At 38.6% G+C, this 18,766-nt stretch overlaps 1 protein-coding gene across 3 annotated transcripts in view; it reads right to left on the reverse strand.

Annotated features, from left to right (window-relative positions):
- Positions 1–381: 381 nt before the first annotated feature.
- LOC149300554 (death-associated protein kinase 1-like) overlaps positions 382–18,766 on the reverse strand; it is a 35,423-nt gene continuing 17,038 nt past the window's right edge. Inside the window, exons 11-25 of one of the 3 annotated variants that reach the window (XM_089485202.1) lie at positions 18,363–18,461; positions 18,066–18,164; positions 17,486–17,584; positions 16,267–16,464; positions 14,842–15,039; positions 13,937–14,035; positions 13,258–13,260; positions 12,657–12,734; positions 11,213–11,435; positions 8,280–8,468; positions 7,744–7,941; positions 5,027–5,165; positions 3,961–4,081; positions 2,085–2,273; positions 382–1,617 (exon numbers count right to left, since the gene is read on the reverse strand). In XM_089485202.1, coding sequence (XP_089341328.1) covers positions 382–1,617; positions 2,085–2,273; positions 3,961–4,081; positions 5,027–5,165; positions 7,744–7,941; positions 8,280–8,468; positions 11,213–11,435; positions 12,657–12,734; positions 13,258–13,260; positions 13,937–14,035; positions 14,842–15,039; positions 16,267–16,464; positions 17,486–17,584; positions 18,066–18,164; positions 18,363–18,461 — 3,168 coding nt within the window. The remainder of the gene's footprint in view (positions 1,618–2,084; positions 2,274–3,960; positions 4,082–5,026; positions 5,166–7,743; positions 7,942–8,279; positions 8,469–11,212; positions 11,436–12,656; positions 12,735–13,257; positions 13,261–13,936; positions 14,036–14,841; positions 15,040–16,266; positions 16,465–17,485; positions 17,585–18,065; positions 18,165–18,362; positions 18,462–18,766) is intronic. The other 2 variants (XM_089485203.1, XM_089485204.1) reach the window with 2 other exon arrangements.

The raw sequence follows: 18,766 nt of genomic DNA on the forward strand, positions 1-18,766 counted from the left end.
ATCAAGTGGGGCAAGATATGGACAATGTTTATACACATGAATAACTGAGCAGATTGTACAAAAAAAAAAAAAAAAATCACTTAAAAAAATAAAACGTGGGAAAGAAATTTAACGATCCCAGTGGCAGTAATTAGCAGCACATTCATTTATAAGTCTAGATTCAAATTCAAAAATGTACCTTGAAAAAGCTACAATAAAAGGCAACAATTCTTATTAAAAAGTAGAAAGATCGCATTATGGTTTTGGGGGGCATGTGGCATTTGTAGATGGAAGGCTTATAAATTAATGGTTAAAAATGCAAACCCTAGTAACACTTATCAGAACTAAACGCTTTACCCAGGTTCCAGCAGGACAGAGGTAAAGTCACCCCAAATAATGCAGTCACCGTGACACTACAGAGCTAATTGAATTGTAAGAAGTTCCACTGTTACAGCTTGCTGCATATGCTTCTTGTCCGTGGACATCAAGATTCACTTTAAAAACAGAAGAGGACTTCAGCAAAAAATCAGCTGCGTCTCGTCGCCCAAGTTCTCTCAGTTTTGTCATTAGAATGGCTACTGTGCTTTCTGGGGAGTTACCCCATTCTTGCAAAACAGCACACATTGGGCTTGGGAGAAAACCATTCTCCACTGTACTGCTGTTCATATTGTATTTGGCAACCAAGTCTGGCAGACCCAAATTCATAGCCAGAAGACACCAGTCCTTGCCCATGGGATCTGGAGGGTCTAGAAGTCGGCTGAGTTTTCTTCTAGTTAGAAGGTTCAGTTCTGAGATGTGATGATCCATTCCTAAATTTCCTTGTGAGTAAATGTCCAAGCAACCAAAGCACAATATACTGCTAAAACTTTCCTTGTATCCAGCCATTGTATTCGCCAGGGAGGTCTCCCTTTGCACCTGTGCTCGGAAAAAGTCTCTAGGTTGGTAAACCATTACTGGTTCATGGTGTTCCCTTAGTTGCTGTGGGCTTAAGTAATATTTTACAGTTAAAAGCCCTGGTAATGTTGTGGAGAACAAGTTGTCAATGATACAGCAAATAGAATCTTGAAGTAAACAACACTTAATTTTTTCAGTTTCAAGACCCCTAACTTGCACTTCAATACCTTGACCATGGTTGACCAGCAACACCAAAACTTCAGCCCCCCGGTTTGCAATTTTGCAACCATTTACCCACAGACGTATATCGGCGTCTCCATCAGTGCTTTGTTGATGTATCCATCTACAAAGGTTTACTTGGACTTTGTGGAAAATGCCACATGGGAAAGGAGTAAGATGTTCCACAGGAACAATTCGAACTCCGCCATAAATCATGATGTCCTCTTCTTCATCAGTCCATGATCTGTGGAGGCTGTCTGTTTTTATAAGAGCTGGAATATCCACCATGGTTCCACTGCTTAAGTCTCGGGCACAGATATCCATTGCGTCTAAGATCTGTACAAGTTCATCAACATCACTGTCTGAGACCAGGCGCTGGATATCATCCATAGTGTATCTCCCGCGATAATGGTGTAGGGCTTTTGGGTTCTCTATGGACAGGAGTTTCCCAAGGACATTGTGACACAACCATCTTGGGTCTAAAAGCACCACATCTTGAACAGTCTCACTCTGCATTATGCTGACCTATTTAAACAAAGGTGACAGGATGATAATTAGAAATACTTCTGCACTATTGAATACAATATTTAGCAGTAAGTTGCAGTGCTTTGATTAATTAAAGTAGTCTATTAAAGTGTAATACCACTTATGATACCACTGATACCACTTATGATATCAAAAGCTGTTGCTTTTGATGCTTGTTGTATGCCCTTTGTAATTCTGCTATACGTTCACAATTTTCCATGCGGCTCAGGATTTCTTGGGTTTCGTCAATTTAGCTTCAACATCAACTAACACAGAAAACAAAACTGGAGGCTAGCAGAGGGCCCAACACACTATATATGAAAACTACTGGTATGTGTAAGGGAAATCTCTCTTCCTTAATGTGCAAATCTTTATTTTGTTATCTACAATTTAAAACAGTTTATTGAAGTCAACAAGTTGTGCTGTAAGAATGCAGAGAAGCATGTATTGTGTCTGTGGCCTCTTACCTCTCCAATACTGTGCAATTGCTGTGCTATAATCCTTATATCCTCTTCACTAGCAAGTGGGTTGAGCTGCTCCTGCACATCATAAACAAACTGCTGGAATGACAGCAACTGATTGGGCCCATTTAGCTTTCTCCATGATGGCAGAGTAGATATTATTTTCTCACATAAAGGTGTCACTGTTGGACAAGCCTATAACAACAATAGATAAGTGTCAATATCCTGGGAAAGAAAGGAAAATGGCTAGAGACATGCTAGAGACATTTTAGAGCAGACCCAGAGAGACCCAGAGATTGCAACGACTTTATACAAATGACCCATTGAACCCTTGAAAGGTCAACTGAGAAGTTTACCGGTCACCAGAAATGGAAGCTACAAACAGGACTGCTGAGTCTGCTGCATGCCCACAATGGTCACAGAGGTGTCCTCGTACTTACAGTGCTAGTACACTCAACTGGATGACACAACATAGAGAAATGCGAGGACATGTAATCCACCTAGTGTCCAGGCCTGACGAACATAAAGCGACCAAAGCCTTTGATAACGTAGCATATATTTGCTATAATTTACTCAGAGGACCCTGTCATTCAGAAATTTGTGAATGATGAGCCCAATTTAAGAGTCGATTTGCAACAGGTATTTGCATGCCAGTGTATCATAACCATGCTAGTTGCTACTGAAACTCTCTGAAGGATTACATACATAACATTTTAATATCCAACCAGATTTCACTTAGCGCTTTTCAATGCCGATGCCCAGGATTAAAAAAACAGCCTATGGAAAATGATCAAGGCAGAACTGAAGCTGTTCTGATGCAGCATACCAAACCTAGAACAGGTAATGTTTCTGATCCAAATTGAGCAATTCCCCGAAAATACTTGCCAAGAAGAGTTTTCAGGTTCATAGTTAAAAGATGATGGGGACTTGCTGTATTATTAGCTCCTTACTTTCTTTATGTGTATAGGTCACAAGCCTGTTTAGAAGGCAATCATTCTTACTATCAAGGAGAAATGCACCTAAACATGCCACATATGTCTGTGCAGGTTACACTCACAATTAGTTTTAAGAACTTTATAAAACGGCAGCTTAAAGTTGTTGATTTATACTTTGCTACATGGGTAAGAACTCCAAAACAACTACAGGGTAGTAATGTGATCCCACTACCACACAAGACAAAATCTGGCCACCAGGTGTCACGTAACATGTTTGTGAGCCTCTAACAGTCTTGTTTAAATGTATGTGTGGTATAAGTCTTTGGCCAGATTCAGAAGGAACTGCTTAATTTTAAATATAAGCTAGTTCTCTATTGGGCAAACTTACAGGTATATAAAACACACAGTGTTTCTTCTAATGGTAAGTGGTAAGGGCACCCCCTCATCTATCAACAATATAGGTACATCTGAATATTGCAGCTGTCAACATCAATTTACAGCACATGCCATGGTCAATATGGAAATAGATCCAAAATGCTATTACGGTAGTTTACATTATAGCCACAGTGTATATTGAAATGTTAATTTTATCTGAGTATATCTTAAATCCATGCAAGCAACATTGTAAAAATTAGGAAACAAGAGGGTAATGATTATAACCAACTATACAGAGATACAGGTTAGGAACAGGATCTTGTCCCACCATATCTGTAAAAAGAAGTTTTCATGTTAGCGGTACGCAACACAAAGATCAATTTTGGGGCAAAATACTAAATGTAGCACCAGTGGCTTTGCGTTCTCTCAGGTGCTATGGTATGTGTTCTACATTTAGAATCTTGCTACAAAACTTCTCTTCATAAATATGTCGCCTTGAGGATTTACCTCTTTAAAATAAACTATGCAAAGGGTGACAGCCACTAATGTCTACAGTAATTAAACCGACTTACAGAAATTAGCTGGCTCCTTAGTTCCTGGAGGTGATTACGTAGAAGCTTCATATCCTTGGAATTAGATGCTCCTGCATCCAACACGAACAGCTTGTCAGAAATGTGAAGGTCGTTTCCAAAACTAAGGAAAAGAGAATTCTTTTATTTACTCCACAAGAGAAATTCACCCCACTTATAACAACGAAATAGCTTAGTAACTTCCGTCAGGCTAAAAAGAAAAACCATCATTATCACTTAGCCAGTTTATCCCATAAGCCCCAACAACCTTATTAACATCCTAAGCTGTGAAAGTGATCTTAACAGTGCATTAATTCAGTATTATTTGTAGTAGAAATACTTCACCATCTGTCCTAATGGTGGCCTTGTGTGGAGGAGTTTACACTAACATGTCTTATGTCCACGAATAGTGTTCCGAAAAGTTTGACAGATTTATGAAAAACTATTCTGTAAAAAACGTAGAGAATATAGTTTGAGTAACCCAACACTCATCTTGGAGTTGGTAATCTATACGTAAGCACTAGTTGTTGCGGTTTCTATAATTTACTGTTGGGATTTTTTCAATGTACGTTCCTCCTCATCTTGGTAAGTGAAACTTGTGACTATACACGTCTTATACATCAGACTATACGTAATTGTGCACACCCAAGGACCTGTTGGATAAATACTGTTATTAGAAATGTTTACGTTTTAAGAAAGTATGAACATGAGGGTTCCATGTAGAACATTATATTATATGAGAGAGCTGCCGCACAATGACCCAGTACTTTGAATGTCTATTGCTGTTATGTATATATGGCAAACAGAAGAATACAGAAACATAACTCGCATTTCACCCATTAGTCCAAATGGGACAAAAAAAGACGCATGTGATCCTAGAAGGCCATCTGCTGACTGGCTGGCACTTCTAACACCATTAGACCAATGATTTACCAGCAGGTGCCGCTGACGTGCACTTTCTATTTACCTTTCTTACTGAATGACACAGTGTTGATTTATATATGCCATTTGATTTAGTTGTAACAAACATAATGCAATATGACCTCATATGACTTTTGTTAGTTCTTACCGGTTTCTGATTTCTTTTAGCAATGACATATCTTTGTCATATCCAAACTCTCCTCCAGCTGGGCGAGGCAGATTAACGATGTCGGCATGCGTGGCTACGAGCACGACTCTGAGTGGGCTCTTTAGCTTCCCTCCGAAGGCTAAACCATACGGCCAAAGAGATAAAGAGACACACAGTTACTCAGTGCTAACACACCTGTGTCGGGTGTTATTTCATCAGGGACATCATCTGCTGAAAACAGTTCTTACACATAAGCGATATGTACTGTACAGGTCCCAAACACCTAAATAACAAAATAATGTTTCCTAAAAGGTTCAGGAAATACTAATATGATTGAAGGGAAAATATAAAATAGTCATATTACAGCTACACTCAGGGGAGGGCCCTGGGGCAACATACAGCTGAGTGACCCCCACTCTAGTAACTAACACACTAGCACACACACTAACACTTACGCATACACACTTGCTATAACACACACTAAAACATGCCACATCTTTCATCCGTACCTTACACAGCACCATTCCTTATAGCTACTCACACTGTGTGAGAACGCATAATTTCACCGTTGGTTATGTTGCCTTTCTGTAGCTGCTACCAAGTCCAGGGAGCAATTCCCCGATCCTCAGAAGACAGAATGTACTATATGTACTATAGTGATGTGTTGAGCGAGTGTTAGTTTAACAGTGGTAGTATAAAAATAAGAATTTTAATATTCAATATTGCCGGCTGAAAAATGTTAATCATATTGGGGTATGCTGGGGCAGCACCTGCTGTGAACGCACACAGCGATAGACACATTCATTAAACCATTAAAGTTGTGAATGTGGACCAGGAGAAAGTCTATACCTACTTCTGAAGGGAGCCTGTCCCATGTATCTACCACCCTTCCTTACATCACAAGTTCCTTACATCAGATTAAGCTTCCTAAAACTGGAAAAGCGAAATCCGGATCACTAAAAAAAAGTTGGACTGCATTTCACAGTGCCATCTTGTGGATACATATTTAAGGACATATCACTACACATTTTTCTTAGATATTTTCCACAAAATACTAACTTTATACGCACAAAATTCCTAAATAGGAATATCTTTTCAGTGTGATTCAAAGCAAGACTGCTCAGAACCTTTCACCGGGTAGATTATTCTTGTGTGTGACACAGAAAACCACTGGGACCTAAAAATACGTCAAAAACTAGCTTTATGTGCATTTTGTGGATAGAACTGGTAACATATTTGTAATTTTTGTAACATTCTTACACTCAAATTGTACAGCGTTGCTAGGTTTCCAATCGATTCTGAATAATTACTCACACAGTACAGACCCACATCTGAAAAAAGTTACACCAATACAACTGAAATACTTTAGTAGTCAGTAGATTCCTGAATTGAAGCATTCTAAAAATCAATTGATCTTTCACCTCTATAACATATGTTGTGCATTACCATAAATAGGGCACTATAAGGTAATAAAATAAACTAATCTTTCAACCAATTGATTGGACGTGAAAGATAGTTACGAATGGAACATGTCACTAAGTAAATGAGTTGCCCTCAAGGGCAGACTGTCCTTGAGCTTAACATCAGAATTTTCTATGAATGGCAACGCACCTTTGAAAGGTTAGGTTACTTCTAGACCGATGTTGAACACGGTAAAATTAATAGTAAAGAACCTATATATTTTTCAAGCAGGCCAGAAGCATGAGGGGTTTATTAACTAATGGAAGAGTTGTCAGGAGAGATGTGGCTTCAACGCCTTGAGCTCACTATACGTTATGAAGGGTTGGCTGGCCCTATATAATGTATAGTTAAAACTCTCCTCGCATATTTCACTATACATTATACAGGACCAGCTCAGAGTGTCTTACTGTCAGCCCTTTAAAATGAATAAAGAAATGGGGAAGTTGAAACCACAACTTCTGTCATATCAAGGTCAGCTCACCTAGATGGACAACAATGATCTACAGTGCTTTTCTATTCCATTAACATTTTCTTCCTACCATATTAGAAGTCAATCAGTAAGAATTTTTCATTAATCAGGTTTCCCACTGAAAATGTACTTTCCAGATCTAGCGTTCACCCTTACCCTAATGTAATCAAAAGCCACTTTCAAAGGCTTCCATGAAGCAACCAAAATGGGGCCAGACAGAATCTGTTCTGGACTGAACAACTCCAGTCATTTAAGTAGGGATAGTGAGATATTTTTCTACTTGATCATAAAATACATTACCATTTACAGTAATTTAGACAAAAACTAGTGTAATTTTGTTCAAACAAACAGCATGTATTTGCAGACCTGGATGCTGCCAGTTGTTGTCAGCCATGTTATATTTTGGTTGGCTTTAAAACTGAGCTGTTTGGCAATGCTAATGAAGTATGTGTCTCCATAGATTTACATTAGTCTGAAAACATCACCGTTTGCAAGAAAACACAATCTCTTTTAAAACTTTTCTATTTTTAATGTGATAAAGATCATAGAGTACTTTTATATGCATTTGTAGGATATTAGTAATTGAAGAAAGGTTAACCACCAATGACTGTTTTAGCTTCTTAACCTCAGTGTAGGGCCATTCAAACACAGGGAAGTCTTGCCTTACTGATTGCACAGGATAGTTTTGGGTTTTATTTGCCAATCTCAACTATGCATTCGAGTTCTTAATGCTAAAACTGAAGTTACCATGTTTTTATATACCATAAAATTTTTTCAAAATACATACCTATAGGTTCATCTACAGGAACAAGCGACTTCAAGAAGTTGAGCCAGAAAATGACTTGATTTAACTGAATTTCATATGGTTCCTCAAGGCTGAAAACCACAACGTGAATCGATGTAGGGTCATTGGCAGCGAAATAGTCATAACTGCAGTAATATGTAGGGTTTCCAGAGAACTCCCAGACACTGAAATCTCCAACACCTTGAAGTAAAAATATTATTACATTTTTGTGCTGTACAGGACATGAAACAACTTAAATATAATGAGTCAAGTCAACAAGATTAATTTAGGTTCCAAGTTAGTTTCCCCATCTACGGTGATATGATTTAGACTTTAGCTTACCATAGTTAAAAGCCAAGTCCTAGTTGAACAGATTACATCTAACCATCCAGTGCCTTAAAAACCAGGCAATTTTGGAATGATACACAAATTGATTTTAGATTTTCTCTAGTTAGCTAAATCTGCTAAATCGAAGCACAGTTCACGTTTCCAGGGCCACTTTTTTTAACTTAAAATATGAAAAAGATCTTGCCACAAACCATTCAAGTTGGCATTCTGGATTTCAATAGCTTTGGTGGACTGGTCATCTGCAGAAGAGTGAGGGTTATGAGATGGTGCTACAAACACCTCCAGTACTCCTTTGGTTAATCCTGGCTCAAACATCATGCTGCGGCTCCGCACACTGACATTCTCACAGCCGGGGTAGAGATCCGAAATGCTCACTGAAACTGAAAAACGGCAGACAGGGGAGATGTTAGAAACAGAGTTGCAAATCACACCAAAGCTGGATTTTGGGCAGCGCATCAGGCTCTGGTTTTTCCACTCAAAAGGTACTTCATAGAGAAAGCGCAAACGTTAACTGATGAACAAAAACCATACAGATTTCCACCAACCATACCATCTTGCTATCTTTGGGATAAAACACCCTTTTCTCTAAGCAGTCTTAGTGTTCAAACCGTTTAATCACATTAAAACTGGCTTCAAGCAGTCAATCAGAAGTCAGACCATGGAGAAGGAAGGCAGCTGCTTCGGTAGGACACCAACTTCTGTGTCAGAGCCTTATTTTGTTTTTTTATTTTCATTTTGGAAGAATGCCCATTATTATTCTTCTAGTGTATTCTTCTAGTGGAGGTGTCAGGGATGTAAACCACCCCCTTTAATGGGATAATTCTAAACAAATGCTTTCTCAGTACTTTGCTTGTTTACTAGGGACTTTACTTGCTTACCAGCACTGAGTTTTAAAAACTGTTTTTCTGATTGTTCTGAAATGTTCTCCAATGATCAAAGGTTAAATGTTCCTGTTTTCAGAGCCAGAATGCATTTTCTCAGAACGTTTGCTATATTGTGACAGCAATGCAATTCACAGAGGACTCCTTATCAAACACCGGTCAGCAGTTCTGGGCAGTAAGCACTACAAGGTGTGCTTCCTGCATTCAGAAAGAAACAGGCAAGCCATAAAGACACTTTCTTTAACAGATTCCCACTAAAAAATCTAAACTTTTATTTGGAGACAATGGGAAATTAAAACTTTTTTTCTGGAGTAGGTGCATAAGATCAAATGGGATTAGTTTAAAGCTCAGGGGAGCTGAACATGGAAATGCTTTGATTAACCTTGAGAATAGTTTAACCCCTTAAGGACAATGGGCGGTCCCAAATCCCATTGAAAACAATGCATTTTGATCCCCTACATGTCCGGGCTTTGTCATTAAGGGGTTAAACTAAGAACTTGGTGAGTCTTTGTTAGTAAAAACATTTTGACAGTGGTTGTGGAAGGTGACCACAATCTTAGTCAAACCAAGTGCAGGGCTGGTCGTCTACTAGATAGAGCTGTTGATCATTTATGGAACTTTATTTGTAGAAAGTGATAGAAAGGATTTTTTATTTTTTTTTGAGGAATCTGTGTAATAATATAAAATAAAAAAAAGATAACCCAAACTTTGATGTTTCGTAACTAAATCGTCATTGGAAACATCATTCCTAGTACTGTTCAATGCCCATAAGAGTCCCATAAATAATTCTTTAATCATGCCATTTTTGTTAATTGATATTTTTGCTAGGCGGGGGATTGCCATGTGATATAAAACCAGACAGTAATAGGCTGTTGCTCTTGAGAGATTAAACCTTTAGAGGAAAAGAAGAAAATGCAGATCTGCTAAGGTTTATCTATGGAACACGCTAGAGTCAATTGAATGTTTTGTCTAAGTGGAACAGAATCTTTACCGCTTCCAGATAAAACTACAAATAAATACATTATCACTTTATCACTGCCGTGAAACCACAAAAAGGGCAAACCATAATATCATATTTTCAAGAGAAATACATCCCTGTGTCTGTATTTGTTCCATGGAAAACTACCACAATACAAACAATTGATATGTATAGCTCTGCATTCAAACGGCTTTTAAGGCATTCTGCCCTTTGTGTCGAACGATCCTTGGAACAAAGCCGATAAATGGTCTCATGCAGCACTTTGAATAGGCGCTGGAACAACAACATTGTGCTTTTTTCTCTGCATTTACAAGTGACTTTAATACAGATTAATAAACAAATTTCTTGAGGGTCAAAATCATTATTATCCATTACCACGGCACACAATAGCTGGAATACAAATCACATGATTACAAGCTGCTCATTTTACTCCCCGTATCTGAAGCAGCGACGGGTTATGGTATGCAGGGCCGGCCCGACAATGGAGCCGAGTGGGGCAACCGCTCCAGGCGGCACTTTTTTTTTTTTTTTTTTTTTTTTTTTTTTTTAAAGCGAAAGAGAGAGAAAGGGGCGCCTAGTGGTTTTCGCTTACCAAGCTATCAGTACCCGCTCGGCGCCCCTCTCTCTCTCCTCTGCGGCGAGTCTCCCTGTTCGGTCTCGGTGCCGGCTTGTAATGCTGAGCATTACAAGCCGGCACCGAGACCGAACAAGGAGACTCGCGGCAGGACTGCTGAAAGGCAAGTACAAGGGGTGGGGGGGCGGCATTTTAAAAAGGCATTTTGCCTTGGTCCGGCCCTGATGGTATGAAACGTGCCTGCACAACACTGGAATGAATCTAAAGTGAACCTGTTGCTCAAATGGTCTGCATATAGAATTGTAGAGCAAATAAATATACATTAGTTAAACAAACAAAAAACATTAAAATGCCACAGTAATCTCTCTCTCTCTCAGCCAACCTTAACTGATGGTCTCCATCAAGGCATGTCGTTTTCACAGCCTGTGGTGGCTATGTGTTAGGATCATTAAACATTAAATTAATAAATGAAATAAATATTATTCATATATCATCTTCAGTCCATAGCGAGCTGATTCACAAATTATACCTCATTAAAAATTCTGTGCTTCCTTCCACTACAGGACATCGTAAACATACTATTTTACGTTACTAGTTGGAAATGGTTAGGTGGAAAAATTATTAAAAGTGACTGCATTCTTTTTTATAACTGGGAATCAAGGAACCTTTGAGAAAACTGTAGAAACGTACGTGAAGTTTTAGAAGACAGTGGGGAAGGAGGAAAGCGACTTGAATTAGTGGATGAAATACGCAGTCTACGTCTTCTGAAAAAGCTCCGAAGAAGGCCGCATTTCAGAGATTCCACAAGGGTGGTTTTTCCGGACCCAACATGTCCGAACAATTTCAACTTTATCCTTGACTGTGGGTTCTGGGATGGCCTGAGTTGCTGTATGAAAATACTTCGGTAGGTGTCCTAAAACGCACACAAAAAAAAAAAAAAACAGTCTCAAGATTATAACATGACTGACTGAACAACATGGTGTATGGTGAAAGGAAATGTCTTTCCACTGGTGGCAGAGAAGAAATGGCTCCATCCATGCAAGTATCTGGAAGAAAAAAAAACGAAAAAAAAAAAACAAAAGAAAACCAATAATCCAGGGAGGCTTAGGGTAAAAGTATGTTATTGGATGTTGATGTACTTTATCATGTTTATACGTACCTCTGAAAACTCAATAAAATCTCTTTTAAAAAAAGAAAACCAATGCTCTTCCATACATGCATGCATTTAGGAGAAGGATGGTAACATTCAAAGCCAGGGAATAAGACTCACAAAGTGGCCAAATACCCACAGAACACATACAAAGAAAGATACACACTCCCCTAAAATAACTTTATAGAAAATCCATAAAGGAGCCAGTAAGGATCTAGGCAGAGTATACATTTGGCCTACTTATTATACTAGAAACCCTACTAAGAATTACAAGGAAAACAAAAAGATGCTACAGTATATGGGCCAAAATCTTCAAATTGGAGCAGCCTAGTGGGGCAACCGTCCCCCTTGTATTCATCATACCATAGCCTTTATTTGAATTATCAGTTTAGAGATGGAAATACAAGCTCATACATTTGTAATAAAGGGAGTTTTTATATTTTATTTACTCAGAGAGGGATAACAGGTGTCTATACTCCAAACTGAATGTAACAGCAGCATCATATTAGTAGAGATACCCATCAGACAGTGTATGATGTCTACTGGCAATTATCTATGAAATATTTTTTTTTTAGCCAGGAGGCTAGGAGAACCATCAATAATTTAAAACATTTCTAATACAGAAGAAAACATAGGTATGACGCCTTATTTTAACAGAATTTAGAGTACATTTTTAGGTTGGAAACACAAAATAAAAGTACATAGAGTTCAAGAAAACATTTTCTTCCCTAACAGCAATCCAGACAAACGCTTCCTGCGGCAGACGCTCATGGGGATTTGTCTTTTATAACTATAGCGAGGTCAAAGAGCTGAAACCAGAACTCTTAACTTCGGTGAACAGACCTGTATTAGTTCTTCCAGTCCAGAAAGGTTTTTGTTAAAAATGGCAAAACTTTTAATACAAGTATGTGTGCCTTCTATGAGTGACCATCACAAATGTTTATTGTGTTTTGAGTGCATTTGTTTTGTCTAAACTACCATTACCTTTCGAAGTCTTGAAAGCAAACTGACAACAGCTTCATGTTGTTCAGATTTGGCCAGATCTTCTGCTGTCTTACCATCCTGAAAACAGATAAATGAACATAGATCAAGAATAGAAGTTTCTTTTCTGTCTCATTAACTTAGTGGAATGTACATATAACTCACTTAAATTACACATGGGAAATTTAAGTATAAAAAGTTATTGTTAATGTGGTTTAATTATTAAAGCAGCCAATAGATTTGCCTGGTTCTTCTGCCTAAGAATAACTTTTTACACATAACTAATGCGCGATTAATTGGTGACCTCCAAATCACCAAGCAATTCATAGAGCAAAACAGTTGCTTAGATGTAAATTTAACTGAACTATATCTTTCTTTACCAATACTACAAAATAAACACTATTATCTAAAGGCCAGTTGTCTGGATTAGGCAGTAACTTCCCAAACGTGGAGAAAAAGAAAGGCAGATCTTTATATTGACCCTGTTTTGTTAGACTTACCTAGACCTACCAGAGAGAATATTTACCATGGAATGGAGGCAAAACAGAATTAAAAAATGTGGTCCCATTTAAGATGCCCCCTTACCAAAACACATTTTATTAACCTGCTGAGCAAATATGTAATTGTCACAATAATATGAATCACACATTATTATTGTTAAATGGGCACCAACGAGGACATGCATATTACTTTGTAAGTACTTTAACATGCATTCTTCAACCTACAAAAAATTTCCCTTGTAAAACGCTGCAACTCCAGAGCTGGAAAACGCCATGACGCTTCCCTGCTGTCTGTATTTAGCCTCAGTTTTGGCTTCTTCAGGAAGCCACTCACTGGCAGCAAAGGATTCCCATTGAAATCAATGGGAGTGCTTTGAGCACACGGTGTCTTATTAGACCGCTGGAACCCTTGTGCGAGACAGAGCTGAAACAGGCTGGCAGTGAGTAACCAACCATGTGAATTGCAAGGAAGAGCTGGGTGGCAGGGAAAGAGAGTAAATGCATAGTTACTCCTAAGACAAAATACAATTTCTCTACATCTACTGCTAAGCTAAAAAAAAAAAAAAGTGTGTTGGTTGGAAATTTTGTTCTCGGGTAAACTGGGGGCATTTATGGATCTTCACAAATATTAAAAAAGGAAATGCAACCCTAAAGGCAAAATTTTTATTATTCATGACAATTATTCAGTATGTCAAAGGTTGATCTCCGCAATCACATATATACTCTTACTGAGTGACACTTTTGAACATTTGCGGTTAAAATACTGACGTGAAGTAATATTACCATGGTTAATGCCTCCACATTGGCACCAGTCAGGCAAAGATAACGAACCACCTCCAGAATGCCGTTATTTGCAGCCAGATGTAAGGGAGTGCGGCCATACTAGGAGAAAACAAAACACGTGTTGTGAGGCAATGGAACTCCCAAAGTGACACCAAATGCAGGTAACGGAGCAAAGATCACAGAAGTATATTGACCATGATTGAAGCCAAACAAGCTCTCGTCAACACTAGTCAGACTCGTGTTGTAGAGCTGAACTCATCAAGGGGCTCAATGAAGCTGAGAAGACTTGCAAGCACTTCTACTTTGACCAGGCCAAACTGTGTCCTAGGATATCTGTCACCGGACAGAGCTGACAGTTCTTTTCATACATAATACTTGAGGCTTTCCCGTGAGTAGTGAGAAGAGTTTACTCATAATGACACACTATTAAATAGCAAGGCATATATATCAATGTCATCGATGCACAACCATACTTATCAACAGTCGACCAAATAACTATGTTGCATGGAAGGTGCATTTGGAAGTCTGAATCTCAGCGAACATGTTAAAGCCAAGTGAAACATTGGTTAACACAGTGGTTTATAGTAATAAAAACACTCATCTGCTTCTGCAGTGCAATAGATATATAGATAAACCAAGTCCTAAATCTGTAGATTGTTTCAGTCGGCAGATAAGACATTTATTTTTTACAAGATTACCCAAATAAAAGCAAGCCACCACTATATATATATATATATATATATATATATATATATATATATATATATATATATATATATGTATATGTGGCATCTGGTGACACTTTGAATACACACAAAAACACACGCTTCTCTGGATGGTAGATTTGAGTGCCTTTATGTAATAAACTGAGAAAAAAACATTTAAATTGCATATCCGCAGCTCACCTTGTTTGTAATATCCAAATTGCAGTTGGATTCGCAGAGTGCCATCACGATAGGAATATTCCCGTCTTTACAAGCGACATGTAAGGGTGTGTTGCCATGACGATCTTGGAAATCTACATTGCACCCCTTACTGATAAGGGTTTTTACCACTTCCAGCTGACATCTTCTCACTGCAAGGTGCAGGGCTATATGCCCATCCTGAAAGCACAGTACACACAATCCGGTCAGCTGCAATCGGAATCAAATATAAAAAGCCTACGGCCCTTCACATTTCTCATTACCGGGCAATTAAGACATTACACGCGCTATATCATGTGTCTCCAAATACATTAGCACATTATAAATCAGCTAATGATAAATCAGAACAATTTTATGTCTGCAAGGCATATTTCAGACCCCCCCACACTGCAGTTCATGTAATTCGGCATGAGACCGAATGGAAATAATTACATAAAATTATTATAGAAAATATTGCTGATCTCAGTTTGATAATATTTGCCATTAAAATACCTTGAAGTGTCTGGATACAAAATTACTGGTTGATTCAACTCAATATCTTATAAGGCTGTACAGAAAATTGGATGGAACGGTCAGACAGTAATATATGGTTAAAACACAGAAAACCCACTTTTTGTCTTGCCCCCCCCCTCATTTTATTTATTGAATACAAAATGTGAGTATATTCTTATATTTACACTTACATATAATTATCTGAAATAATGTAAATGAATTGAATAAAATAATTTGATGAATTTAGCCTATGGAAGTGTGATAAGTGACAAGTTTACAGAAAATAGATATTTTCATTTTCCCAGAGTAGCTTTTAATAATCCAGCTCATGAATGTAATTACTGTTTCTGGTTATCTGCGGAATGCTAAAGTGAGAAACTCCACAGGACATTGTGACCCATCATCCTGCCTCACGTCCTGCACTCAGCTTTTTTAATTCGGAACGCCCCCCCCCCCCCCCCAACAAACTAATACTTTCAATGTGTTATACACAGGGAGTGAGAACACCGGATATAAGTATATAACTTTTTCCAGATAAATGCCCGAGGTGCAGATTTATAAAACGCTACCGCCAGACAGAAACGTCGCAGCCTGTATTTTTATCCAATTTCAAATCATGCAGAGAGCTGAGAAACGATGCCAGCTCCTCTCGTTATTTACCCAGCCACTCCGGATTTACAGGCACACCCCACTAAACGGAGTAATGCCAAACGGCAAGCCTGGCACTGCATTTACAGCCCACGGAGAGCCCTCTTTATGCGTTAATGTATCACTGCCTGTCTTTCACAATGAGGAATTGCAGGTTACTCGCCACAGATTAGGTATCCGTGGAGATGCAATTCAGGGAGAATAACTGGCCTTCAAGCGACCATGTATGTAATTTCCAACAAAGTGAATCATTCACCCGCCATTCACCTTGTCTGTTGCATCAAGGTCAGCTCCGTGTTCAGCCAAGCATTCTACGATGTCATGGTATCCTCTTGCCGAAGCAGTCAGAAGAGGCGTCTCCCCTTCCCGGTTGCGAATGTTAACATCGCAGCCGGCTTGACACAAAGCTTTTGCAACAGGGTAGTAGCCGTGCCAAGCGGCACAGTGCAGAGGAGTTTCTTCTTCCTAGGAAACGACAATTTCAGGACGGCAATCAGACTAAAGTTATGCCAATTGTACCCGTCTGTTACTAAGAAACCCAACCACGCAACTAAGTCTTTGTGATCTTTATAACAATTTTTTCAGTAGGGCAACTAACCTAAACGTTAGCGGGCTGTTACTTAGTTATTAGACAGATGTGAAATTAAAATATTTGCACATATGTTTATTACATTTCATTATATTACTGTTCACAAGCCTAGTAAGGGCTTAGGCCAGAGCATATATTGCAGGATTATACATAAGGTATGTAACCCTCTCTTAATGTAAATAATAATGGCGGACGACCTCGATTTGGTACCTTGAATATGGTCTGTTAAGCTCGTGCGTGTATATGTATATATATATATATATATATATCTATCTATCTATATCTATCTATATATACACACACACTAAAATTTTCAAAACCCAGGACATATTTTGGCATACAGTTCAGCTTTTGTTTTTTTTATAAAGCATGAAGGAGACCCCGACTGGCACATATGAATTCACAGCAGGCCATGGTTTAGAATGCAAAATGTGTGGGCTTCCAGCACAGAAACCTTCCTGCAGCCTTATACTCAGAACAAAGTCATGTGCCGCAGAATGCACGCTGGGCTGCCAGTCGTGCCCTGTATAGTTAAGGGGGTGTTATTCTGCCAGGCCTTGGAGAAGTAAAATCAGTGGCGGCAGTATACACTATGAGACGGAGGCAGGTGTGGGAGGAAAAGTCTTCAAATATATTATTCCAATTAACTCATTCTCTGTTGGCAACAGGCAAAACATTACTTTGGGCAGTAAAACATGCTATTATAAAACACAGTAGCATTTCCATGTAATTTCTGCAATTATATATTAGCTTTACAGAACTGTGTATTTTTTTTTTTTTTAAATAACCACAGGACATGTTTTTACAATCCTGAAAACCCGGAGGGTCGGCACATAAAACACTACAAGAACCAGTGGAAACTCAAACAATGTACCCCCCTCGCTAGCAGTTCCTTACCTTATCTTGAATATCTGGATGGGATCCAATGCGGCACAGATACTGTATAACATCAACATGGCCATAGCGGGATGCAACATGAAGCGCTGTCTCTCCAGACTAAAACACACAATATATGGGGTAAACATGAAGCCAAAGATCTTCTTGTATGGTGGTAGGATAGTTGAGAAAAGAATACATTTAGTAGAGGACCATGATTGAGAGAGGGGCATGGACATTCTATTTAAAAGCATTCTCTACCTTTAATATATGTGAACTAACATGGCGTAAGTTTGTGTTGCCAAAATATGTACATCTGTTGTTATTCCTGGTGTGTTTTATATAGTTTATGCTAAAAACAGGCCTAATTCTACATTGTATACAATTAAATGGGCTATCTGTTGGGTACAGGGTGCCAAATGCTGAGCCTTATTATTGTCCTATAATTAGCACTATACACCAGGACTGCTCTTTATGAATATGGTACAATGTAGTCTAGTGCTAGGTTATTGTTAATTCAGTGATATCCATGATGCCCTTGTTTACACAAAGACGGATTGTCTCAATTATACACAAGAAAGTCAATGTCCGAAAACAATACCTTATCCTTAACATCTAAAGGGCAGTCGTTTTGATGGAGAAATTTCAAAGTCTCGACATGGCCGTGACGTGATGCCCAGTACATTGCATTAGATCCAGCCTAAAAGTAACACAATGCAAACGATGATTAGCACGAAAACATTTAAATACGAGCGTCAATGGTCAGCACTACATCAAATTAACTTGTTTAATTGTGGAATTAAAATGTATGGATTTTTCCCACCGTTGATGTGAAATGATCTGGCTACTCCAATAGGTAAAAATGCTTTATTGTGCTCTTTGAGGAATTAACACAAACCTTATCTTGTACATCAATGTTCGCGCCACGCTTTATTAGTAATTCAAGTATCTGGATATTTCCACAACCTGCAGCGATTAATAATGGAGGAGTGCCATGCTGAAAAACAGGTACACAATCATAAGGATGATAAAGTTACTGGGGGGGAAACACATCATGCAATATTCTCATCCCATGGACTCAATCAATTTACATGTTTATATTTTCATCACCTTTACCCAGCATAATTTATGTAATGGTATTTATTAGCTACCCCAAGCCTCAAGTATTAAGCCAGTATCACAACCTCATGCTGACGAGTCCCATGAAGGACGAAACAGCTATCCATGAGCGGTGATCTGGCTATCGTACCTCTTCCCGAGTTTTGTCTAAAGGCTGTCTTGTACAGCGGGCAATTACTTTCA

This window comes from Sceloporus occidentalis, unplaced genomic scaffold, assembly GCF_023333645.1.
Source record: "Sceloporus occidentalis isolate IW3139 unplaced genomic scaffold, rSceOcc1.0.p SCAF_24, whole genome shotgun sequence".
Lineage (NCBI taxonomy): Eukaryota > Metazoa > Chordata > Lepidosauria > Squamata > Phrynosomatidae > Sceloporus > Sceloporus occidentalis.